The 19051-nt window shown below is 47.1% G+C and overlaps 3 protein-coding genes across 5 annotated transcripts in view; 1 reads left to right on the forward strand and 2 right to left on the reverse strand.

Annotated features, from left to right (window-relative positions):
* The first annotated feature begins 457 nt into the window (after positions 1 to 457).
* Positions 458 to 7607, forward strand: mrps35 (mitochondrial ribosomal protein S35). The gene is made up of 8 exons (XM_064344703.1): positions 458 to 666; positions 928 to 980; positions 1102 to 1269; positions 1615 to 1675; positions 1827 to 1966; positions 3992 to 4101; positions 4282 to 4351; positions 7022 to 7607. Exons 1-8 carry the CDS (start codon positions 519 to 521, stop codon positions 7292 to 7294), a joined length of 1023 nt encoding a protein of 340 aa, XP_064200773.1. The 5' UTR covers positions 458 to 518; the 3' UTR covers positions 7295 to 7607.
* A 1183-nt stretch (positions 7608 to 8790) lies between these two features.
* On the reverse strand, positions 8791 to 13750 carry LOC135258645 (mucin-2-like). Its single transcript, XM_064342087.1, has 3 exons — positions 13125 to 13750; positions 12534 to 12668; positions 8791 to 11941 (listed from the first exon to the last, which is right to left on the reverse strand). The coding sequence occupies exons 1-3, from the start codon at positions 13342 to 13344 to the stop codon at positions 9831 to 9833; spliced, it is 2466 nt and encodes an 821-aa protein (XP_064198157.1). The 5' UTR covers positions 13345 to 13750; the 3' UTR covers positions 8791 to 9830.
* Positions 13751 to 16292: 2542 nt separating this feature from the next.
* LOC135259856 (transcriptional enhancer factor TEF-3-like) overlaps positions 16293 to 19051 on the reverse strand; it is a 33004-nt gene continuing 30245 nt past the window's right edge. For all 3 annotated transcript variants that reach the window (XM_064344706.1, XM_064344705.1, XM_064344704.1), the window contains exon 12: positions 16293 to 17825. In XM_064344706.1, the coding sequence (XP_064200776.1) occupies positions 17712 to 17825 (114 nt within the window). In that variant the 3' untranslated portion in view covers positions 16293 to 17711. The remainder of the gene's footprint in view (positions 17826 to 19051) is intronic.

Below are 19051 nucleotides of genomic sequence, written 5' to 3' on the forward strand. Positions count from 1 at the left end.
TAACTCTTCATTGAAGAAAATCCTGATCATTTCCTAATTCTAAGAAAATCTATTTTACAATTAGTATACGATTTAAATTAAATTTAAATGTTAGTTTGGTATAGCAACAGTAACCGTTATTAGTCTATTTTTATTGCACGAGCGTTCACATAATCTACAAATCACGGACTAAAGTTTATGCTTGCTTGTTAATGTAGTGTATTGTAATAATGTAATACTTGCATGCAAGGTCGAAATGCGGACAGTGTAGAACAGAGTGAAATTTTGAATGCATTTAGCGAAGTATACACCCTCTGTTTAGTCAATAGGGTGTCAATGCACCGTTACACGATTCTGTTCAGCATTTTAAAGTACATGTTTAGTTTCTTAACCGTTGCTTGGCGTAGCTACAGTCCAGCTTTTAAAACTCTTCTCCGTCTGGAGAAGGTGACGGTGATGCCAGTAGACAACGCATTGCGAGCATTCGTGTTGTATGTTTGTCCATACAGAGTTGCCGTAGCTGTCTCAGACTCAGTTTAATGATGGCCGCTTCCACTGCAGCCACGGTTATGTCGTCCTTTTGCAGAAAAGGCAGCCACTTAATAGGATTTCAGACACAAAACCATGTATATACGCGGGTAGCGTATTCATCAGGCCTGTCAGTAAACACCGATACATCAAACAAAGGTACGACTCACTGCTGAATCGGTGGGGTTAGCTATATTAAGCTAGCAGGTCACAGCTGCATGCTAGGTCGCTGTTCGTGTGTCATGTTAGCGGGCTAGCTTAGCTAGTTAGATGACCTGCTACTATCCACTGTCAAATGAAATAAAACGCGACTAGAAGTACCAAATGTACAACAACAATAAGAATACAAATGGATACGTCGTGTTTTATTACATTGTTTCATGTCCATAACCACTGCCGATAACAAACTGTCAATTTTAGGTTTTCCCAGGCGAGGCAACAGGGGCCCCCCTAGACGGGTATTCAAGAAAGAGGCGAGTACCGTAGCTTACTAATCAGCTGCGCAAACAGACCAGCCCCTTTGTTTATAAGAGTCGTGTAAATTGTTATTTGACAACTTAGCCAGAATTTTGACAACTTCATGACTCATTACAGAGTGGAGAGCCACGGACGGAAAGGATGGCCGTGGACCAAGACTGGACCAGTGTGTATCCAACCGCCGCTCCGTTCAAGCACGCCACGGTGCCACTGCCTGTCCGTATGGGTTACCCGGTAAAGAGAGGCGTGCCACCGGCGAAGAAGGGCAACCTGGAACTCATTAAGGTGAGAGCATTGATCTTTTACCCAACAGTATTTTGGGGCGAATGTCCACCCTTGATTTGATCCAGTGTTGTTATAGTTGTGTAAAGATGCTATAGCTGTGTAGAGGTGTTTACTTTTGTTCCCAATACCAATTAGAGGTTTGTGCCGCTAATTTTACACTCGTTGATTATAAATGGGCCCCTTTTTCCTGTCCAGGCATTCAGTTAATTCCTGGTGAGACTGTGGTCTCAAGATTATTTTAGAGGAATCCCTTTTGACAGTTTTTGCGATGTGAATGTTTTAGTAATTCAGAATCTTTATATTTCATGTCCTGTGCATTTGACCAAAAACTAAAATCTCTTTCAGATTCCAAACTTTTTGCACTTAACTCCAGCAGCTATAAAGAAACATTGTGAAGCTTTGAAACGTAAGTTTTTTTATTTTATTTTTTGAAGACTATGAATAACATTTGCATTGATTTATAAAGTCAGAGCAAGGACAGATGTTAATGAGTCCAAGCCTCTTTTCTGAGTGTGGCCCCAGGCCCCTGACTGACTCGTTCACTGTTCTGTTCCCAGCTTTCTGCACTGAGTGGCCCCAGGCCCTGGACTCTGACGCCAAGTGTGAGGAGTTCTTTCCCATCCGTCTGGAGAGCAAAAATTTTGCTTCCGCCGGGACGTCACTGAGAAACCCCCAGGCTCGAGTGGTCACACTCAAAGTGGGTATTAGAGAGGGGTGGTTCGGGGGGGTTGGTTGAGGGAGGGGGGCAGAGACAGAGGAGAGAGAGAGGGGGAAAGAGGGAGGGAGAGTTGGAGGAGGGAGAGAGAGAGAAATTGTACTTTTTTATGTGTGTCTATGCATAATTGGCCATAGCTCTCCAGGGCTTTGTCGAGCTTTGCACAAGAACTCCATTGACTCAATCAAACACCTGTAGCCTGCTACGCATTTGCCAAGTGAGCTGCGCCGACTGTACAGCACAGCTGGTGGACTGCGGATCGAAACAGATGTGGCGGCTGGCAGTGTGTGCTCTGGAGGACAGCGTGTGACCGTCTGAGAGCGTGTGACTGCCTCCAGCTCTCCCAGAGAGGAGAGTGCGTGACCATCGGCCTTCTCCCAAATTAGCGAACACTGCACCTATGAGACTGCCCTCAGTTTATTACTTGGCTCTCCAAATCTGACATAAGTGTATTACTTTTTAAATTATTATGCATATCGTGTGTATGATGTCAGAAGGGCTTTATTGGGTCAGTAAGGTGGTTAAGGGCGGCTGACGTGCTAGCGGTTCTGTACAGATGGCTCTCCCCTGGGCAGAGCCGGCACCTTTTATAGCAGCTCTAAAACCGCGCCGCCCTCGTTCGCGGCTGACGTCGAGCGCGTGACGCACGCCCTGAACATCTGCTGCGGGAGTGTGCGTATGGGATAAGCGTGTCGGCACTACGCAGCTACGATTCCCTTCTACAAACGCAGCAGTCGTCCCTTCCTCAGCACGGTGAAAAAATAAGAAGTAAATAGGGTAAAATGAACAGGGATTGCGTTTGCCGCACAGCCGATGTCCGTACATTATCACCACATTTTTTCCCTTCCTGGAAAATCCCTGTCATTCAAACTGTGGGTGATCTGTGGGGGAACAGCGGTTTGCCCTGCTCACCGCACATTCTCCCCATGTCCGCGTGGGTTTCCTCCCACGGTCCTAAGACGTGCGGGTTAGGCTAACTGGGCCCTATAAACTGCCCGTAGGTATGAGTGTGTGAGTGAATGGTGCGTGTGCCCTGCCTATTGGCAGCCTGTCCAGGGTGTATTCCTGCCTCTCGCCCAGTGCACACTGGGATAGGCTCCAGCACCCCCCGCGACCCTGCTCAGGATAAGCGGGTGTAGATGATGGATGGATGGCGGCTCACCTAATGTTTAGAAAAAGAGAAAGAAAAAACGGAAACGAGAGAACTGAAATCGCAGTTTTAACTGAATTCTCCTGCGAACACACGTGCAGAGGAAATAAAATGCTCACTCCTTTAATTTATTACAGTCCTGTATCCTGAGTTTTATTTCTGGAGGTGAAATATGCGATTGGGCTTAAATCTCCCGCCATCTGCTGCTCTGACACTTTGCGCTGGGCTCACCGAGGGCTTATTTTAGATAATCTATGCAGATTAAACCAAATGCTGGAGGTGGGGGGGGGGGAGGTTGAGTCAGGAGAGAAAAAATAAACGGCAATAAAAGCAAATGGAAGGCAGTCAACCAGCAGCTCCTCCCTGACCTCCCTCCTCCCTTTCTCCTTTCATCCATTCAGAAAAACACCCCCCCTCATGTCACCGATGACAAAACCGAATGAGCAGAATTCCCTCTCCACGTTTATGATCTCGCCCGCTCCCCGCATGCAGTTGAGGATATAACACACTCACACACACGAAAGCATCTTAACTGCTGCCGTACATGTGCATTAATCTCTTTTGTGTTCGCTGGTCACAGAGAGATTAGGGACCCTCCCTCTGATCCCTCAGTGAGTCAGAGTCTCAAGGGCTCCCATGATTAAGGGCATGAAGGGGCGTTCGCTTATGAATTGTAGCTCTATAATCACTTCACAGTGTCGGTTGATGTACTGTGTGCGTTTTGTATGTGCCTATGGGGCGAGCCACAGTGCTACTGTGACCTGCCATATTTGTAGTCCTGAGTTTATGGGTTTGGAGCCACCACATTTGTAGTCCAGAGTTATTGAGTTTTTCTTGGGGCCTTATACTTGCTTCAGGTGAAACTGTCCAGTCTGAACCTGGACGACCATGCGCGGAAGAAGATGATTAAGTTGGTGGGCCATCGATACAACAGGGACACCGACGAGCTTACCCTCAATGCTGACAGGTACTATTTCACCTATTTAACACAGACTCGCTGTATCTGTACGTTCGGCTTAACAGTTCATCTACATATGATTGGCTGCGCAATCCCTTGCTTTCCGTACCCACGTTGATTCCCTTGCTCCCCATTGCAGAAGGAGGTTCTCACCTGTGTTGACATCAGCGCCTGTTTCCACTCTTACAGGTGCCCCCTGAGAAAACAGAACTGTGACTATGCCATGTATCTCCTGACCGTCCTGTACCATGAGTCTTGGGTGAGTCTTCTGCTTCAGCTCTGATGACTCATTTCACACCGTGAAGTTCTGTTTATTGATATTTATTGTTTGTGATGCATTATATTTTGCCCATTGTTGTGCATCGGTTGTTGTATAATGGTTAGGAATTACGCAGAGGTTGCAGGTTTGATTCCCAGGTGTGGCACTACCAGTGTACATTGTGTACTTTTGGTGTAACTGTAGATGTTAGTGTATTGCATGGCAGACTGCTATGCCTCTTGATCCCAAATTCTTACTGAAAGCCAGTTTACGGGAATAGGTGTGTGTATGTGTGTGTGTGTGCGTGCAAGAGTGTGTGTGTCTATGTATGCATGAGAGTGTGTGTGTGTGTGTGTGTGTGTGTGTCTGTGTATGCATGAGAGAGTGTGTGTGTGTCTGTGTGTGGGGGGGGGGGGGGGGGGGGTGGTGTGGTAATTCCGAACAGCGGTTTTCCGTTTAACGCGCTGCCATGCCGATAAGTGCCGGCATTCCTCCGCTGGCATTTCTGACGGGAATCGATATCCAGCCTCAGATTCTACCGCTGGCACACGGCCAGAGCTGCCAACCCTGGCAAGCTCAGAAAGCCTTCAGTGGGGGGGGAGGGGTGTTGGGCTGGGGGGGTGCTGGGGGGGGGGGGGGGTTATTCACACGACAGCAGGCCCTCAGCATGTTTGCGTTACAGCACGGACCACAGATGCACAGCTGGGGACCAGACTTGGGTTAAACACACATTTGAAATACTTTAACCCTTCACATACTGAAGGCCTGGTGAAATATGAAAACGCTGCCTCCTGAAGAATCCGGAGATTTTTCAAACGAACCACAGTTACGTTTAAACCAAACACCGGCAAATAAGTTGCGTAATTTTGAGAAATGCTGAATAAATATTATTGTGTGAAAATAAAGTGAGGTGCTTCTTTTAAAATGGTCAGTAACCTTTGGGTAATTGTAGAAGTATCTGAAAGGTTTGAAGCGCTTCAGATAATTATTTGACACAGGCGTGTGCGATGTCCCCAGCGGGCTTTCGACCAACATTATGATGTTGTTCCTTGTGCTTTGCGGGAAGGCTATGGCCCTGCGTGTTTGGGACAGGCCGGTCCCACTCTGGGTTTTGGGGAGGGGAGTGGGATGGGTGTAACCTTACTCCCCTCTACCCTTTGAGCGCACAATGGGGTGCTTTAGCCGTGGCCGTTGTGAGCGGGTGCGGTCCCAAGCCCTCTCTGGCGGTAACGCTACACCCGAAAGGAGCCCATTGTTTAATTGCCTTCGTCCCTCTGATGCTATCTCAGCTAGCCTCGCTGCTAGCCAGCCTGTAGCCGCCGACACCGCTACCGCAAGCTGACTGGGCCCACGCACCTTTAGCCCAGTTGCAGCGGTTTTCTGCCAGTTGCAGTTTGCCCTGGTCACCAGCGTGTGGCGCTGTTGGAGACACTGCTCACTCTATTGGTGCCCTTGAGGCTAAACAGTGAGCCTGGCTTTGGATTCATTGACTGCCTGGACCTGAACACAGCAAAACTGTGGGGGGTGGGGGGAGGGGAGGGTTTCTCTAGTCAGAGATGATTGAATAATCATCAGTAATTTAAGGGCTTTACAACCATATTTACCCATCTAATAAAAAAGGAATAACTGTCCCAGAGTGAGGGGTTTGGAGGTGGAGGGCCAAAATAAATAAATAACCCTGGGCTTAAGTATCACAGCTCAGGTTTAGCCAATCGTAGAGTGAAAAAGGCCAATCTCCATGGATACAGTGCTGCATTACGGGCCCCCAGGTAGTCTGGTCTGCGAAGGGGGGGGCGGGGGGGGTATAATCCTGTTGTGGGACCCCCCTCCTCTAGACAGGGTGGAGGTTATTACAGGCCGTGAACATGTAATGACAGTCATTAGCCCCCCGCGCCCCGCCCCGCCCCCCCATCAGTCTGTAACAGTGTTTGCGTCCCCTCGCACAATCGGCCCCTTTGTCGCCAGGGCAACGCGGCGGGAACCAGGGTAGCGTGAAGGCGGGCCCTCAGGAGCGACACGCAACAGGAAACCCAATCCCTGTGAGAGACACTCAGGGAGAGGAGAGGGGAGGGGGGAGAACCCGACCATCACTTTCCCAAATCCCAGCTAAGCACTGTCGCTACACCCTAAAACCTGTTTTTAGGGTCATTTTTTTGTTGATCTATCAACCAATAACATGCTCAAAAATGTTATGAAAAAGTATTTGCCCCCTTCCTGATTTCTTCTATTATTGCATATTTGTCACACTGAATGGTTTCAGAACTTTAGACACAAAAATTAATACTAATCAACCTATATCGCCCATGTGAAAAAGTAATTGCCCCCTTAGTTACTCAATCAACCAATTAACCTAATTTAATTGGTGGATTCAGCTGATTGAACACAGCCAGGCTTGATTGCAGCCTGCCCTGTTGAAATCCTAAACTTCTATTGAACCTTACCACTTACAGTGAAGTAGTCACCCCAGACTTTGTACAAGCACAAAATGGATCACAGGAACTTCCAGAAGAGATGAGAAAATATTTGTTGAGATATATCAGTCTGAAAAGGTAACAAAGCCATTTCTGCACCTGTAATGTATCTGTAATATACCTGTGTTGCACCAGTAATATACCTGTGCTGTATCAGTAATGTACCTGTGCTGTACCTGTGTCTCCTGGCTCTGTGCAGAAAGTGGAGCCGTGGGAGGAGGAGAAGACGCGGGAGGACATGGAGGAGTACAGCTGGGAGGACAGCCCGTCGCAGAGCAACGTCCTGGACAGCCTGCTGCGCATGCGGGGGGCGGAGCCGGGCGGGGCCGAGGGCGGGGCCGGGGCGGAGCTGCTGGCGTCCGCCGAGGTGCAGGCGTACGGAGAGTCCGTCAGCAGAATAAAGAACGAGGGAGAGAGCGAGAGCTCGGTGCTGCAGTACAGGGAGGCGGTGAAGAGAATGCTCAATCTGTGAGGGCCTGTAACGTACACACACACACACACACACAAAACACACACTCACACTCTCTCTCTCTCTCACACACACACACACGCAGTGTGTGCACTCACATATACACACCTGCGTACATATACATACACCAATTACTCACACCTACATATACAGAGAACATGCACTCATACACAGCTCTCTCACACACACAGTACATATGTATGTACAGACTACAGACATATACTGTTGTATATAAGTTAAATGCCTTTAAATCTTTCCTTTCCCTTCAGTCATGCATCATGTGTATTTGTAACAATAAAATATTGAAAATGCTTAATTTCGTACCGTATGTTGCCGTTTCTGTTTTTAATGACCTCATAGTCCATTTAGCTTTTTTTGGATTGACCAATTTTTGAATAAAAAAAACTGATTCATGGCTACCATGTTAGACAAAAATCAACATTGTTCCTGATCCCTGTGCCGGACTAGGAAGGCCAGCACGTCCCCCCACAGGAAGCAGGGGGTTGGGACGTCCCCATGAAAGGGCACATTGAGCCACAGGCCTGGATGAAATACCACAGCGTTTTCGGGGAGGTGTCGGGTCCTCGCCCGTGCCGGGACAGGGGGGGGCGGGGAAACCTGAACCCTGAGAGAATGTTCTGGAGAGCCGGTCCAAACCCCCCCACCGAAGCGAGCGCCACATTTAACGCCGCGCTGGCGCTCTCTCCCCGAACAAAACCCGGCCTGTTCGCCGCGGCGTGGGAGCGTCCATGGGCGCTCTCAAAACCGCCACACCCCGCCAAGGCACAAAGCCGTGCTCCACGCCCGGCGGAGTCCGCTCCTGCGCCCCCCCCGCCTTCCCCCCGGCTTGGACTCACCTCGCGGCACTTCGGCGCCACACCTGAGGGCCTCCTGGAGCGGCCTCGTCTGAACATGTACGCCTTCAGTTTTTCACTTCGTTGGGCCCAAACACTGGGATGCACTGTGAACACCGATCCCAATGCACAGCACTTAGAGCCCTTCCAAGTGTTGCTAGAAGCAGGTCTCAGAGCGCTGAGTGAACGCTTCCTAATGGCGGCAGACAAGCCAGCTTTTGACGTCGTTCCCGAGTATGCGTTTGGAATATTATTTCCTTATGAGAATGAGAAGAGTGGACATGATTAGTCATTCATTTCGAACCTGCTTCATTCATTTGATTTAATTGGCTAAAAAAATGTGCTCTCCCTCCAGTGGAGCTGCTCAGTGGCCAACAACAGAGGATTGTGGTTGTACTGGGCAGCTCCCAGGTGTGAATGTGAATGTGAGGGTGAAGCAGGGCATTCCTGCAAAAGAGCATCCGTGCTCAGTGAACCTACCCTGGGTAAATAAAGGTTAAAATAAAATAAACTTGGATTCACTGAAAACCCAAAATACCACTCTGCTGCCATCTTTGAATTGCTAACTACAAGCACCTTCCAACATTGCATACTGTGACTCCAGCAATACTTTAAGAGATAATTTATGTTTTTGCAGATGCCAAACATCTCAAGCACTGTAGACAATGTGAACTCAGTGGAGAAAAAGATGAAAAGTACCACACTCATGCTTTCAAAACAAGACCAATGTTAAAAACATTATTAGCTATGGAGTCTCATTGGACATTATCAATAGTATCCTGAAACTACATTACTACAAAAGGTACAACTACTTTGGCAGCACTGACAAAGTACAGGTGTTAAAAATAGTAGACCAGCATAATTTATATTTTCAGAGTCACCAACATAAAAGGTCACTGCATCAAAAGTGAATCAAAAAGCAAAATAATGACAGCAAAGCATTTGTGCGTCACAACTGTTTTTAAAAAAGTAAAGCCTATTACAAAAGTAAATTACAAAGACTCTTCTTTTTACAGTTTCTCTCAGGACTTTGTCTCAATCACATGCAGACCAGAGACATTAAAAGACATGCATTTACTGGCAATGTTTGATCTTTTCTATGAAAATGATCCCAAAGCAATAATTCTGAACAGCAGTTTGTTTCAACTACAACGCAGTCTAACAGAATACTTCCAGGGACATTTTCACACCATTTTCAGACTGACTCAACATGTTTAATCAGGAATGTTTGCACATGCAGGGATTGAACATATTCCAACAACAGACCCAAAAAATATTCCAGGCAAAGTTTTGTCCTTGGCAGGGTAACACATCCCACCTTCCCGCCAGAACCCCATTTTTATTAATGACACAGACTGTCATTATTGGCAGATCAAGTTGCTGCCATGGTGTCTGTTTTTGTCTTAAGGTATTAATATGAACGACCAGTCAATGATCATTAAAACAAGTCAACATCCTGGGAATATAAATTAAACGGTCAGCAACTTCAGGAGAATTTCCCCACCTGACCCAAGATCTTCTGTAAATCCTCCATAACATCTTCCCGCTTTTCACAGAGGAACTCTTATTTGAGAAATTTGCCACAGAAGTGAATATACTTACACCTCCACATGAAGTCCTTAGTGGACACATCAAGCAGAAGATTGTGGCAAAGGTCAGAGTTCAGGTGAAGTCACATGATTGGCTCACAGGCTCTCCCTGACGATGACGTACTTGATGAGGCGCATGGAGCCCCTGCCGTTCCGTCGGGAGGCCCTGTAGCGGCCTTTCCTCCTGCAGCGCATACCGACCGCCATCAAGACAGTGCAGCAGCAGGCCAGCAGGGCGGCGACACACGCGATCACAGGAACCAGCAGGGTGTTGGCCGCCAGGTGCCAGACTGGTGTCAGGTTGTGGGCGGGACTCTGGTCTTCCCCGGCCTCGGTCCCTGACCCCAGCCCCACCCTCTCTCCCTCCCCTAGCCCCGCCCCGTCCACCGTGGTGAGGTTACGGCTGACGTAGCCTTTGGTGTCATTCTGGGAGTTTTTCCCTCCATCGAGGTTGGCGGGAATGGCGATAGTGGAGTATGGGGTGACCGGCAGGGTGGTGGGGGAGGAGAGAGATGGATCGGTGGAGGTCTTGGTGGAGGAAGCAGCGTAGGTCGGAGTGTTGGGTGTGCTGGGGGTGTGGATAGGGGAGGAGGGTGTGAGTGTGTTGGGGGTGTTTGTGGGGGAGGTGGGTGTGCTGGGGATGTGGGTGGAGGACTTGGGTGTACTGGGGATGTGGGTGGAGGCGGTGGGTGTGCTGGAGGTGTGGGTGGGGAGGTGGGTGTGCTGGGGGTGTGGGTGGAGGAGGTGGGTGTTGCTGCGCTGCGGGTGTGGGTGGGGGAGGTGGGTGTGCTGGGGGTGTGAGTGGGGGAGGTGGGTGTGCTGGCGGTGTGGGTGGGAGGTGGGTGTGCTGGGGGTGGGTGGGGAGGTGGTTGCTGGCGGTGTGATGGAGGAGGTGGGTGTGGGTGTGCTGGGGGGGTGTGGGGAGGTAGGGTTTTCTGGGGTGTGGGTGGAACGGTGGGTGTGCTGGGGGTGTGGTATGGAGGAGGGTGGGGGGTGGTTGCTGCGGGGGGAGGCTGGGGGTGTGGGTGGGGAGGTGGGTGTGTGGCTGGGGTGTGGGTGGGGAAGGTGGGTGTGCTGGGAGGTGGAGGGGGGTGGGGTGTGGGTGTGTGGGGTGTTGGGGTGGAAGGATGTGGGTGTGCTGGGGGTGTGGGTGGAGGAAGTTGGTGTGTTGGGGGTGTGAGTGGGGGAGGTGGGTGTGCTGGGCGGTGTGGGTGGAGGAGGTGGGTGTGCTGGGGGTAGAGGTGGGGGAGGTGGGTGTGGGTGTGCTGGTGGTGTGGGAGGTATTTTTTGCTGGGGGCGTGGGTGAAGGATGTGGGTGTGCTGCGGGTGTAGGTGGGGGAGGAGATTCTGCTGGGGGTGTAGGAGGTGGGTGTGCTGGGGGTGTGAGTGGTGTGTGCTGGGGATGTGAGTGGGGGAGGTGGGTGCAGGTGTGCTGGGGGAGTGGGTGGAAGTATTGGATGTGCTGGGGGTGTGGGTGGGGGAGGCGGGTGTGGGTGTGCTGGGGGTGTGGGTGGAGGAGGTTGGTGTGCTGGGGGAAGTGAGTGGTGTAGGGGAAAACAGGATGGAGGGAGAATTGCTCACCTGGTGGCTGGAGCTTTGGGTGGGTGTGTCTGGGACTGGGGATGATCGAGTGGAGGCCCTGGGGGTTAGTGAGGTTGTGGTAACTGCCACTGTGGTAAATACCCCAATAGTAGTTACTCTTAGTGTAGTTGCCCCATGAGTTGTTGCCCCAGGGATAATTGTTTCGAGAGTATTTGTGCCAGGGGTAGTTGCCTCAGGAGTAGTTACTGCTGGGGTAGTTTTCTCTTTGACCAGCAGTGCTGTAGTAGTTACCTCTGTGGACTGTGGTTCTGTGGTAGTTGCCCGTGGGGTAGTTATCCCTATGGCTAGCGGTGCTGGGGTAGTTGTCGCTGTAGTAATTGCCCCTGTGGTAGCAAACTCAGGCATAGCTACCCCTATGGTAGTTGTCCTTGTAGTAGTTGTTCCCGTGGTTATTGACACTGTGGTAGTTGCCCCTGTGGTGGCTGTGGTGGGTGGCTGTGCAGCGGTTGTGGTTGGGGGGGTTGTTGCTATGACAAGGGGGCGGTTGAAATTGCGCTTGTCAGAGGCCAGGGGCTCAGACGCGTTGAGTCTGGAAGAGAGGTGGGGCCAAACCCGCACACTGGAGGTGAAGTACTTCCCAAACACCAGCAGGTCGGGGTCCACACCTGAAACACAGTTTACTTTGATTATATTTGTACTGAACTTTTTTACAAAGACACTGTCACAAAGACTCTTTACAGAAAACCAGGAGAAAGGAAAATTGGGCAAGATCCAGTCTGAATCCCCCCCAAAAAAACACTCACTAGGGCTTAATCCACGTGAGAGGTAGACACATGTGAAACATACACTATGTCAGCAAATGAACACTACTATCAGACCAGTGTTCGAATTCACCACTGATGGGAAATATATTGTAATATTTACGATTACAGGTAAGAAGGATATATAAATGTTTCGACACCCCCGACCTGTTGTTTTTACCTCTTTTGGGAGGGTCCAAGACTTAATTAGGGGGGTCAGACCCCCCCAGTTCCACCCGTAATTCGAACACTGTATCAGACCTGATGTAGCCTACACAAGTAAGAAGTAAATGCACCTGAAGTACAATCAAGAGAGGTAATCAGGCGACATGTTGCCTTAATTTCCAAACAGAATAAAAGGCTGTTTGGTGTGCCAGTATTGGATAAATGACCTGTTCTTGTCATTATGTATTGTTAAGCTCTCATAGTCGATGGCCAATGGAGGGCTGACACTCACCTTTGGTCACATTGTAGAGGACAACGTTGTTTCTGCGCCTCAGGACGCAGCTGTCCAACTCGGGGCAGCGCAGATGAAAGCAGTTGACGCTCTCCTGGACGGTGTCATAGTGGAACACGGCCAGGTTACAGGAAACTGTGGGAGAGACGCGCACTTCTCACTTTCCCCCGACCTTTGGGTCTCAACGGGAAGCCACATTAAAATGACAAGCAACGGCGTTGTTATGCAGCCGGGTATGGTTTAAACTGGTACGATATTGTCCGGTGTTGGTTAAGGCCAAGCTGGGTGTTAACTACTCCCCCCGACCCCCAACAATATGTTTTATTTCACACAGCACACAAGTAAAATATTCTGAAGTTCCATTAAAATCACAGTTTAACATTGGATTTATATAGACGGTGTAAAAAATTAAAAAAAAACAACACCAAAAAAATCACATTTTAACTACAGATGCGAAAATGTTCGTATTTCATATAGGAATTTGACTGCACCAGGGGATTGTTAAGGACGTTTGGTAGACATCTTTGGTACTATTGAGATCTTTTTGGACGTCAATTGCGTAAAATCCTGATAGTTATGCAGTAAACTTACAGTTTCGGGTAATGCAACAGGTGCGGCTGCACTTCAGCGCCGAGTCCTCCTGGTAGAATTTCAGAAGCTGGGCGCCCCTTCGTTGAGACTCGTCGATGTCGATAAATATCCCGGGGAAACGACGAATCCAGCAGTTTTTATAAAATGAGGTGGGAGAGCATTTTGCCTCAGAGTTGGAAACTAAACTCAGGATTACGAGCAAACCCCGTGCCAAAGTCATTGCGCGAGGGAAAAAACAATCCAAACACGCGCAAAAGCGACTCACAAATCACGTGAAGTGCATTAAAATAAACATTTCTGATGCCTTATAATCTTTTTATGATAGCCTTTGAGAGATCTTCCGTAATAAACGTCCTCTGCCAAGCCACGGAAAGTTAATTAAGGCGCAGCCTAGTACAGGTAGCTACGTTACAGGTGACTACGTTGTTTGAAGAGCAGAACTGAACGCCTATGTGCTCCAGACATTTCAATCATTCACGCCCCTCATCTCTTTTCGCATTTGTGCCCATTGCATCCTGTAACCGCTGAACTGCAAGACACCGAAAAAAGACAGAGGTTCGATGCGCAAGACTTTCTCAGTTTATTGTATAGTACAATATCATAATAAAAATATAAACAATTAAACTTATTTCATGCGACATTAAAGATATGTGGATTAGAATATGCAAAATAATTTTTGCTTCTTACATTTATGAATTTACATGAAGGTGGAAATGAGATAATAACAAATAAGACCGTTTCACTCCACATGCAATGGGCACAATAGCGTTGTTTCTGCTTGGAGAAAACGCACAGTTTATTTACAATTCAGGAAATTATTTTCGTTTTTAATGGGTTACATTTGAAGCCCCCTCCCCCCAGTCTCGAGAATCGCATCTGAGGGTCGACCTGTGGTTTTTACAGAGCTGCAAATGGCAGACCTCTAAAAGCTGAAAAATGACGCCGAGATCAAACAGGTGAGTGGAGTACAGAGTAGTTTCGTCTGACCCAGCCCAAGGTTTTTCCGTTCTGAGCGCTGGCGTTCCGTTAAGAGCAAAACAAAGCCAGCTGTGATTCAGACTTACTCTAATAATTCAGACAGAAGTGGGAAACCATTTCTGATTTCCCAGTACGTTGCCCACCGCCAATCAGCCAATCAGGGCTGACACTTCTCCCCAAATTCTATTTATTGGCAAATTTACTGAAGTTTCCGAAACGTCACCCATTTTGTACTAAAACATACACCCGTTGTGATCGGAACTGATAATACCTGTGGATAAAACGTATAGTTTTTATGAATACGTTTTTACTAGGCCTATTAATATTATCTGCATTTCTGAGCATCCAGCAATTATCATATTTCACTATGTTTCCTCTCTCAGTAGCGTCTAACTGTAGATCGTCACACTACCGTATTTAGATTCAATATCGTCAGCTGCTTCGTCACCAATACCCAGCGGCTCCAGCCCCGGTAGCTAAATAGCTCAACTGCTGTCCCAGGTCAGCTAAAAAGGCTTACAAAACGCATCGCCATCGGACTCCCGGGTAAGGGAGCAGATTTGAGCTGCGACAAAGTTCTGCCAAGCTGCCTGGCTCGAGAGAAACTTGGCCTGCTAGAGGTGGATCTTTCAACAACTTTTCAGTCTAAGAGCTTTGGGAACCTTGTGCTGAATTCAAACAAGTGCTGCGTTTTGCATTCTTCCAGTCCTTCGAGTGCATTCTTATATTTCGTCCATTTCAATTACTTCAGAACTCAGGATTACACGTACGAAATGAACGGAATTATCTCACCTGCCCTATTTTGAATTGAAAGCAAAAAAAGCAAACAAACTAACTAAAAGGAACACATGAATGTGTTCTAGAACATTGTACTAAAGCTCCTATCTGTTGTGCTGTTACTCCAGAGATAACAGTGATGTGCTGTACACAGATTTAAAAATGTGAGCTGTTTGCTCATACATATATACGGATAAAGTCAAATTAAAGTGAAAAGTAAGTTTAAATAATACCTGAAAGGTAAAAATGAAATGCACACATTTAAATTTCCGCATGAAGTGAAAGGCAAAAACTGTAATTTTATTCCTGTATACACGCCAATATGTGACTGCGGACCTTCAACTACTGCTTTAGCACCGAACCACCACTAGATGGAAGCATTAGTACAGAGATTGCCTCCGGTCTAGCTACGTATCGGTTTTGGTTTGCGCAGGAGAATGCTGCATTACTGTTATTTCAGACCCATTGGTTAATATTTAAAAAGGCCGTCCTATTTCTACATATTTGTTTAAAAGGAAAACAGCATATCCTGGTCTGGATATTGCAGCCAACGCGTGAGCTGCTTCTGAGAAACACGCTCTCAGTAATAATAGCCGGCTGTATCAAATGAAATTCAACAAGCTTGCCAGGCAAACTCACAAACAAGTCAAATGTGTCATCGCCTTTCACACTTACTCAGAATTTATTAATGTATTTTGAAATATTGAAGATACAAATACATCTACTCTTAAATGTCACACTGTCCCTAGATGCGTTTAAGGTAAATAACCTCTCCAAAACCTGTTCGAACCTTTACCTGTGATTACAACTGGGAGCTGTCCTGTCTTTATCACCTTCTAAGCGTACAGGGAAGCACCGTCTAATTTTCCCCAAAGTGACTCAGTTTATTATTTTTGATGAACCACTGTGGAGCACTATACTGTGCACTATACACTATATGACTGTGTTTCACTGGTGCCTTATAAAAATAAAGATTGATCGATTGATTGATAGTACATATTTTGAGGTCAAGCACAGGATTCGAGTATTGGTGCTTTATTTGAAGATGTTATTGAATGTTGTGCATTTTATGCACTTTATTGTATTGTAACATATTGCATAATGATAATGTGTTATTATATTAGTGATGTCGCAGACAATGGACCTGATAAAGCCAATATTGATTTATAAACTTAATTTGCACAATGAGCTAAACGACGTAAATAATTACCAGTTAAATACCTGCATTCTGGAGTCTTGTTTGGTTTTAGAAGTATAATGTATTTAAGCTTTTGCTGAAAAATTTGCTTTTTTGTTGGCCCTTTTCTTAACTGAATATTTCAACTGAATAATTATATAAGTGGAGGGCAGGCTCAATCAAATCAGTTTCATTCTTTCAGTTGACCGCCTCAGACAAAACCAAAATTTAATGAGTCATTTTCACATCATTTTATTCATTTTTTACTTTTCAAAACTTCACAAATTTATGCCCAACAGTGACACCATTTGGAACAAAGAACAACGAGCCAAAATGTAATTCGTTTCCCCCCCTCTTTTTTAATCAATCAGGGCCAAAAATGATGCACATCGAGTCAAAAAAATCTAATAATTTCATTTGACAATGAATTCAGCTGGAAGAGTGAGTTAATGTCTGTTCATCTGGTCTTTAAGTGTTCGGTGATGCCTGTACAAAACTTCATAAAATTAATCACTTTCTTGTTCTCTCCTTGAAAATGAATACACATATCTCTTGCCAAAGAAACATAACATGAGATGATAACAAACTTTTTAAAACAATATTTAATGTAATAAAGATGAGGCTTGTCAACTTATTTGACATTTAATAACAAATTTGTAGACATGTCTTGTCTATCTTTGAATACTTGCCACTTACTTACAAAAAGCACAATCAAGCAATACGTTATCATATCAAGTATCACATGACCAGGAAGGACTGTTTATTTGAACTTACCAGATCCAGTACAGTCCACTTTCACCCAGAAGTAGATTTCTTCAGTCATCACCGAATAACTGTGGCTCAAGTCAGTACAATTAATATTAAGTACACTGCTTATTTATGTTCATTCAATGTCACTACCTAACATGACATTATTTTACACCTGAAACACAACCAAAATGAAAACAGATACCATATACTGTATTTCAAATCAATCATCCTGGTTAGTCTTATTTTTCACAGTCAGTCTATTTTCGTGGCAAATGCTGTTCTGTGGACCAGGGTATTTAGGACCACTAATCTAGATTATGAAAGCAAATTGACCGGGAGAAAGTATGGTGGCCGAGAGGGAGAGAGTTCAGCTTTCAATTTCATTCTGCAGAGTTCTTGTGCTCTTGACGCGTTTGGCAATTTAAACATGACTCCCACTAGGGGGCGCTCTGAACGCTGTTCTCTTAAGCTCCCTGACGATCAGCCACGCATTTCGTAACTGAAAAAATGAGGCTATGACAAACAAGTGCTATGAAAATGAAATGAGGAAAAAACAAAACAAGAAAACAGTCCATGCAATGTCATGAGGGTTTTCCTTCTGCAGTAAAAAACAACAATAATAATAATAATAATACTAATGAACTGTGGAGATAACTTGCTCCTCTTCCTCATCCCAGTGCAGTTTTTTTTATTTCCTCTCGGAATATTCCAGAACAGCTTTGTCCTGATTTAGCTTCCTCAGATTTTTTGTGTTTTTCGGAGACAGAGGCGAGACCCAGAGTACCCTGTTTGGGCCCTCGGGGCTCAAAGAGACGCAGGAGGTCTTGGGGTTGGCAGACTGCTGCAGAGGTGTGAGTGTGAGTTTTTGAAGTAGTGGGGTTGCCAGATTGGCACGTTCCGGTGCTTTAGTCTCTAACGAGCCGGTAGATGTGGTGCTGGGCTCCGTGCTCGCTGGTCGACACCTCGAACACGTACGCCACGCACAGCAGAGTCTCCAGTGTGTCTCTGTTCGTCACCACCTGCCGGGAGAGAGAGACCACACCCGTTACCTGAGCTCACCTGTGCCCGCTCTCACCCGTCCAGGGCTCATAGCCAAGAGTACTACCATGCCCTAGGGCAGGGATCTCAGATGGGAGGCCTAGAGGGCCGCAGTGTCTGCAGGTTTAACTCCAGTCCTGGAGGACCACAGTGTCTGCAGTTTTAACTCCAGTCCTGGAGGGCCCGTGTCGCTCCCAGGGCCATGTCTGAGGTTTACTCCAGTCCTGGAGGGCCAGTGTGCAGGTATCCAGTCCGTGTCAGGTTTAACTCCAGTCCTGGAGGGCCCCAGTGTCTGCAGGTTTAACTCCAGCCTGGAGGGCCGCAGTGTCTGCAGGTTTAACTCCAGTCCTGGAGGACCACAGTGTCTGCAGTTTTAACTCCAGTCCTGGAGGACCACAGTGCCTGCAGGTTTAATTCCAGTCCTGGAGGACCACAGTGTCTGCAGTTTTAACTCCAGTCCTGGAGGACCACAGCATCTGCAGGTTTAACTCCAGTACTGGAGGGCCACAGCGTCTGCAGGTTTAACTCCAGTCCTGGAGGGCCACAGCATCTGCAGGTTTAACTCCAGTCCGGGAGGGCCACAGTGTCTGCAGTTTTAACTCCAGTCCTGGAGGGCCGCAATGTCTGCAGGTTTAACTCCAGTCCTGGAGGGCCGCAGGGTCTGCAGGTTTAACTCCAGTCCTGGAGGGCTGCAGGGTCTGCAGGTTTAACTCCAGTCCTGGAGGACCACAGTGTCTGCAGGTTTAACTCCAGTCCTGGAGGGCCGCAGTGTCTGCTGGTATTTATGGCTTACCTTCATTGGCATTTGAGACCCCTGCTTAAGAGGGTCCTCTCTGAGTAATATCACCATGGTGATTAAATAATAATGATAAAAATAAGAAAAATAGCTACAACACAAGCAAGAATTAACATGAGAATATTGTATCAATGTTACAATGTCCTCACCTGTCAAGTCATTGCTGCCAGTCTAAACAAGCATTACACATACAGAAATCCACAGGGAGATATTTGGCTACAGTTCTTCATAATGGAAACGGTTTTATTTTACAGGACTGTTCAGGAATGTATACGATTTGCGGCTATCATGTTGTAAGTGCTACTGTACAGTAATGTACACGACATGCTAGCACATGCAGGCTAAAGTTTTTAAACTCTTCTGGTTGTTCATAAACTTCGCCTTTTGACCCCTGTGTGACCTTGGGCGTCT

Source organism: Anguilla rostrata, chromosome 7 (assembly GCF_018555375.3).
Source record: "Anguilla rostrata isolate EN2019 chromosome 7, ASM1855537v3, whole genome shotgun sequence".
NCBI classification, from domain to species: Eukaryota; Metazoa; Chordata; class Actinopteri; order Anguilliformes; family Anguillidae; genus Anguilla; species Anguilla rostrata.

What these genes read in the sequence shown, in the direction of transcription:
- mrps35 (XM_064344703.1), top strand. Translation starts at nt 519, where the DNA reads ATGATGGCCGCTTCCACTGCAGCCACGGTTATGTCGTCCTTTTGCAGA. An exon ending in CACCGATACATCAAACAAAG is followed by an intron (nt 667 to 927) that starts GTACGACTCACT and finishes TGTCAATTTTAG; the next exon opens with GTTTTCCCAGGCGAGGCAAC. An exon ending in ACATTGTGAAGCTTTGAAAC is followed by an intron (nt 1,676 to 1,826) that starts GTAAGTTTTTTT and finishes TTCTGTTCCCAG; the next exon opens with CTTTCTGCACTGAGTGGCCC.
- LOC135258645 (XM_064342087.1), bottom strand. Translation starts at nt 13,344, where the DNA reads ATGACTTTGGCACGGGGTTTGCTCGTAATCCTGAGTTTAGTTTCCAAC. An exon ending in CTGTTGCATTACCCGAAACT is followed by an intron (nt 12,669 to 13,124) that starts GTAAGTTTACTG and finishes TCTCTCCCACAG; the next exon opens with TTTCCTGTAACCTGGCCGTG. An exon ending in CCTCTACAATGTGACCAAAG is followed by an intron (nt 11,942 to 12,533) that starts GTGAGTGTCAGC and finishes ACTGTGTTTCAG; the next exon opens with GTGTGGACCCCGACCTGCTG.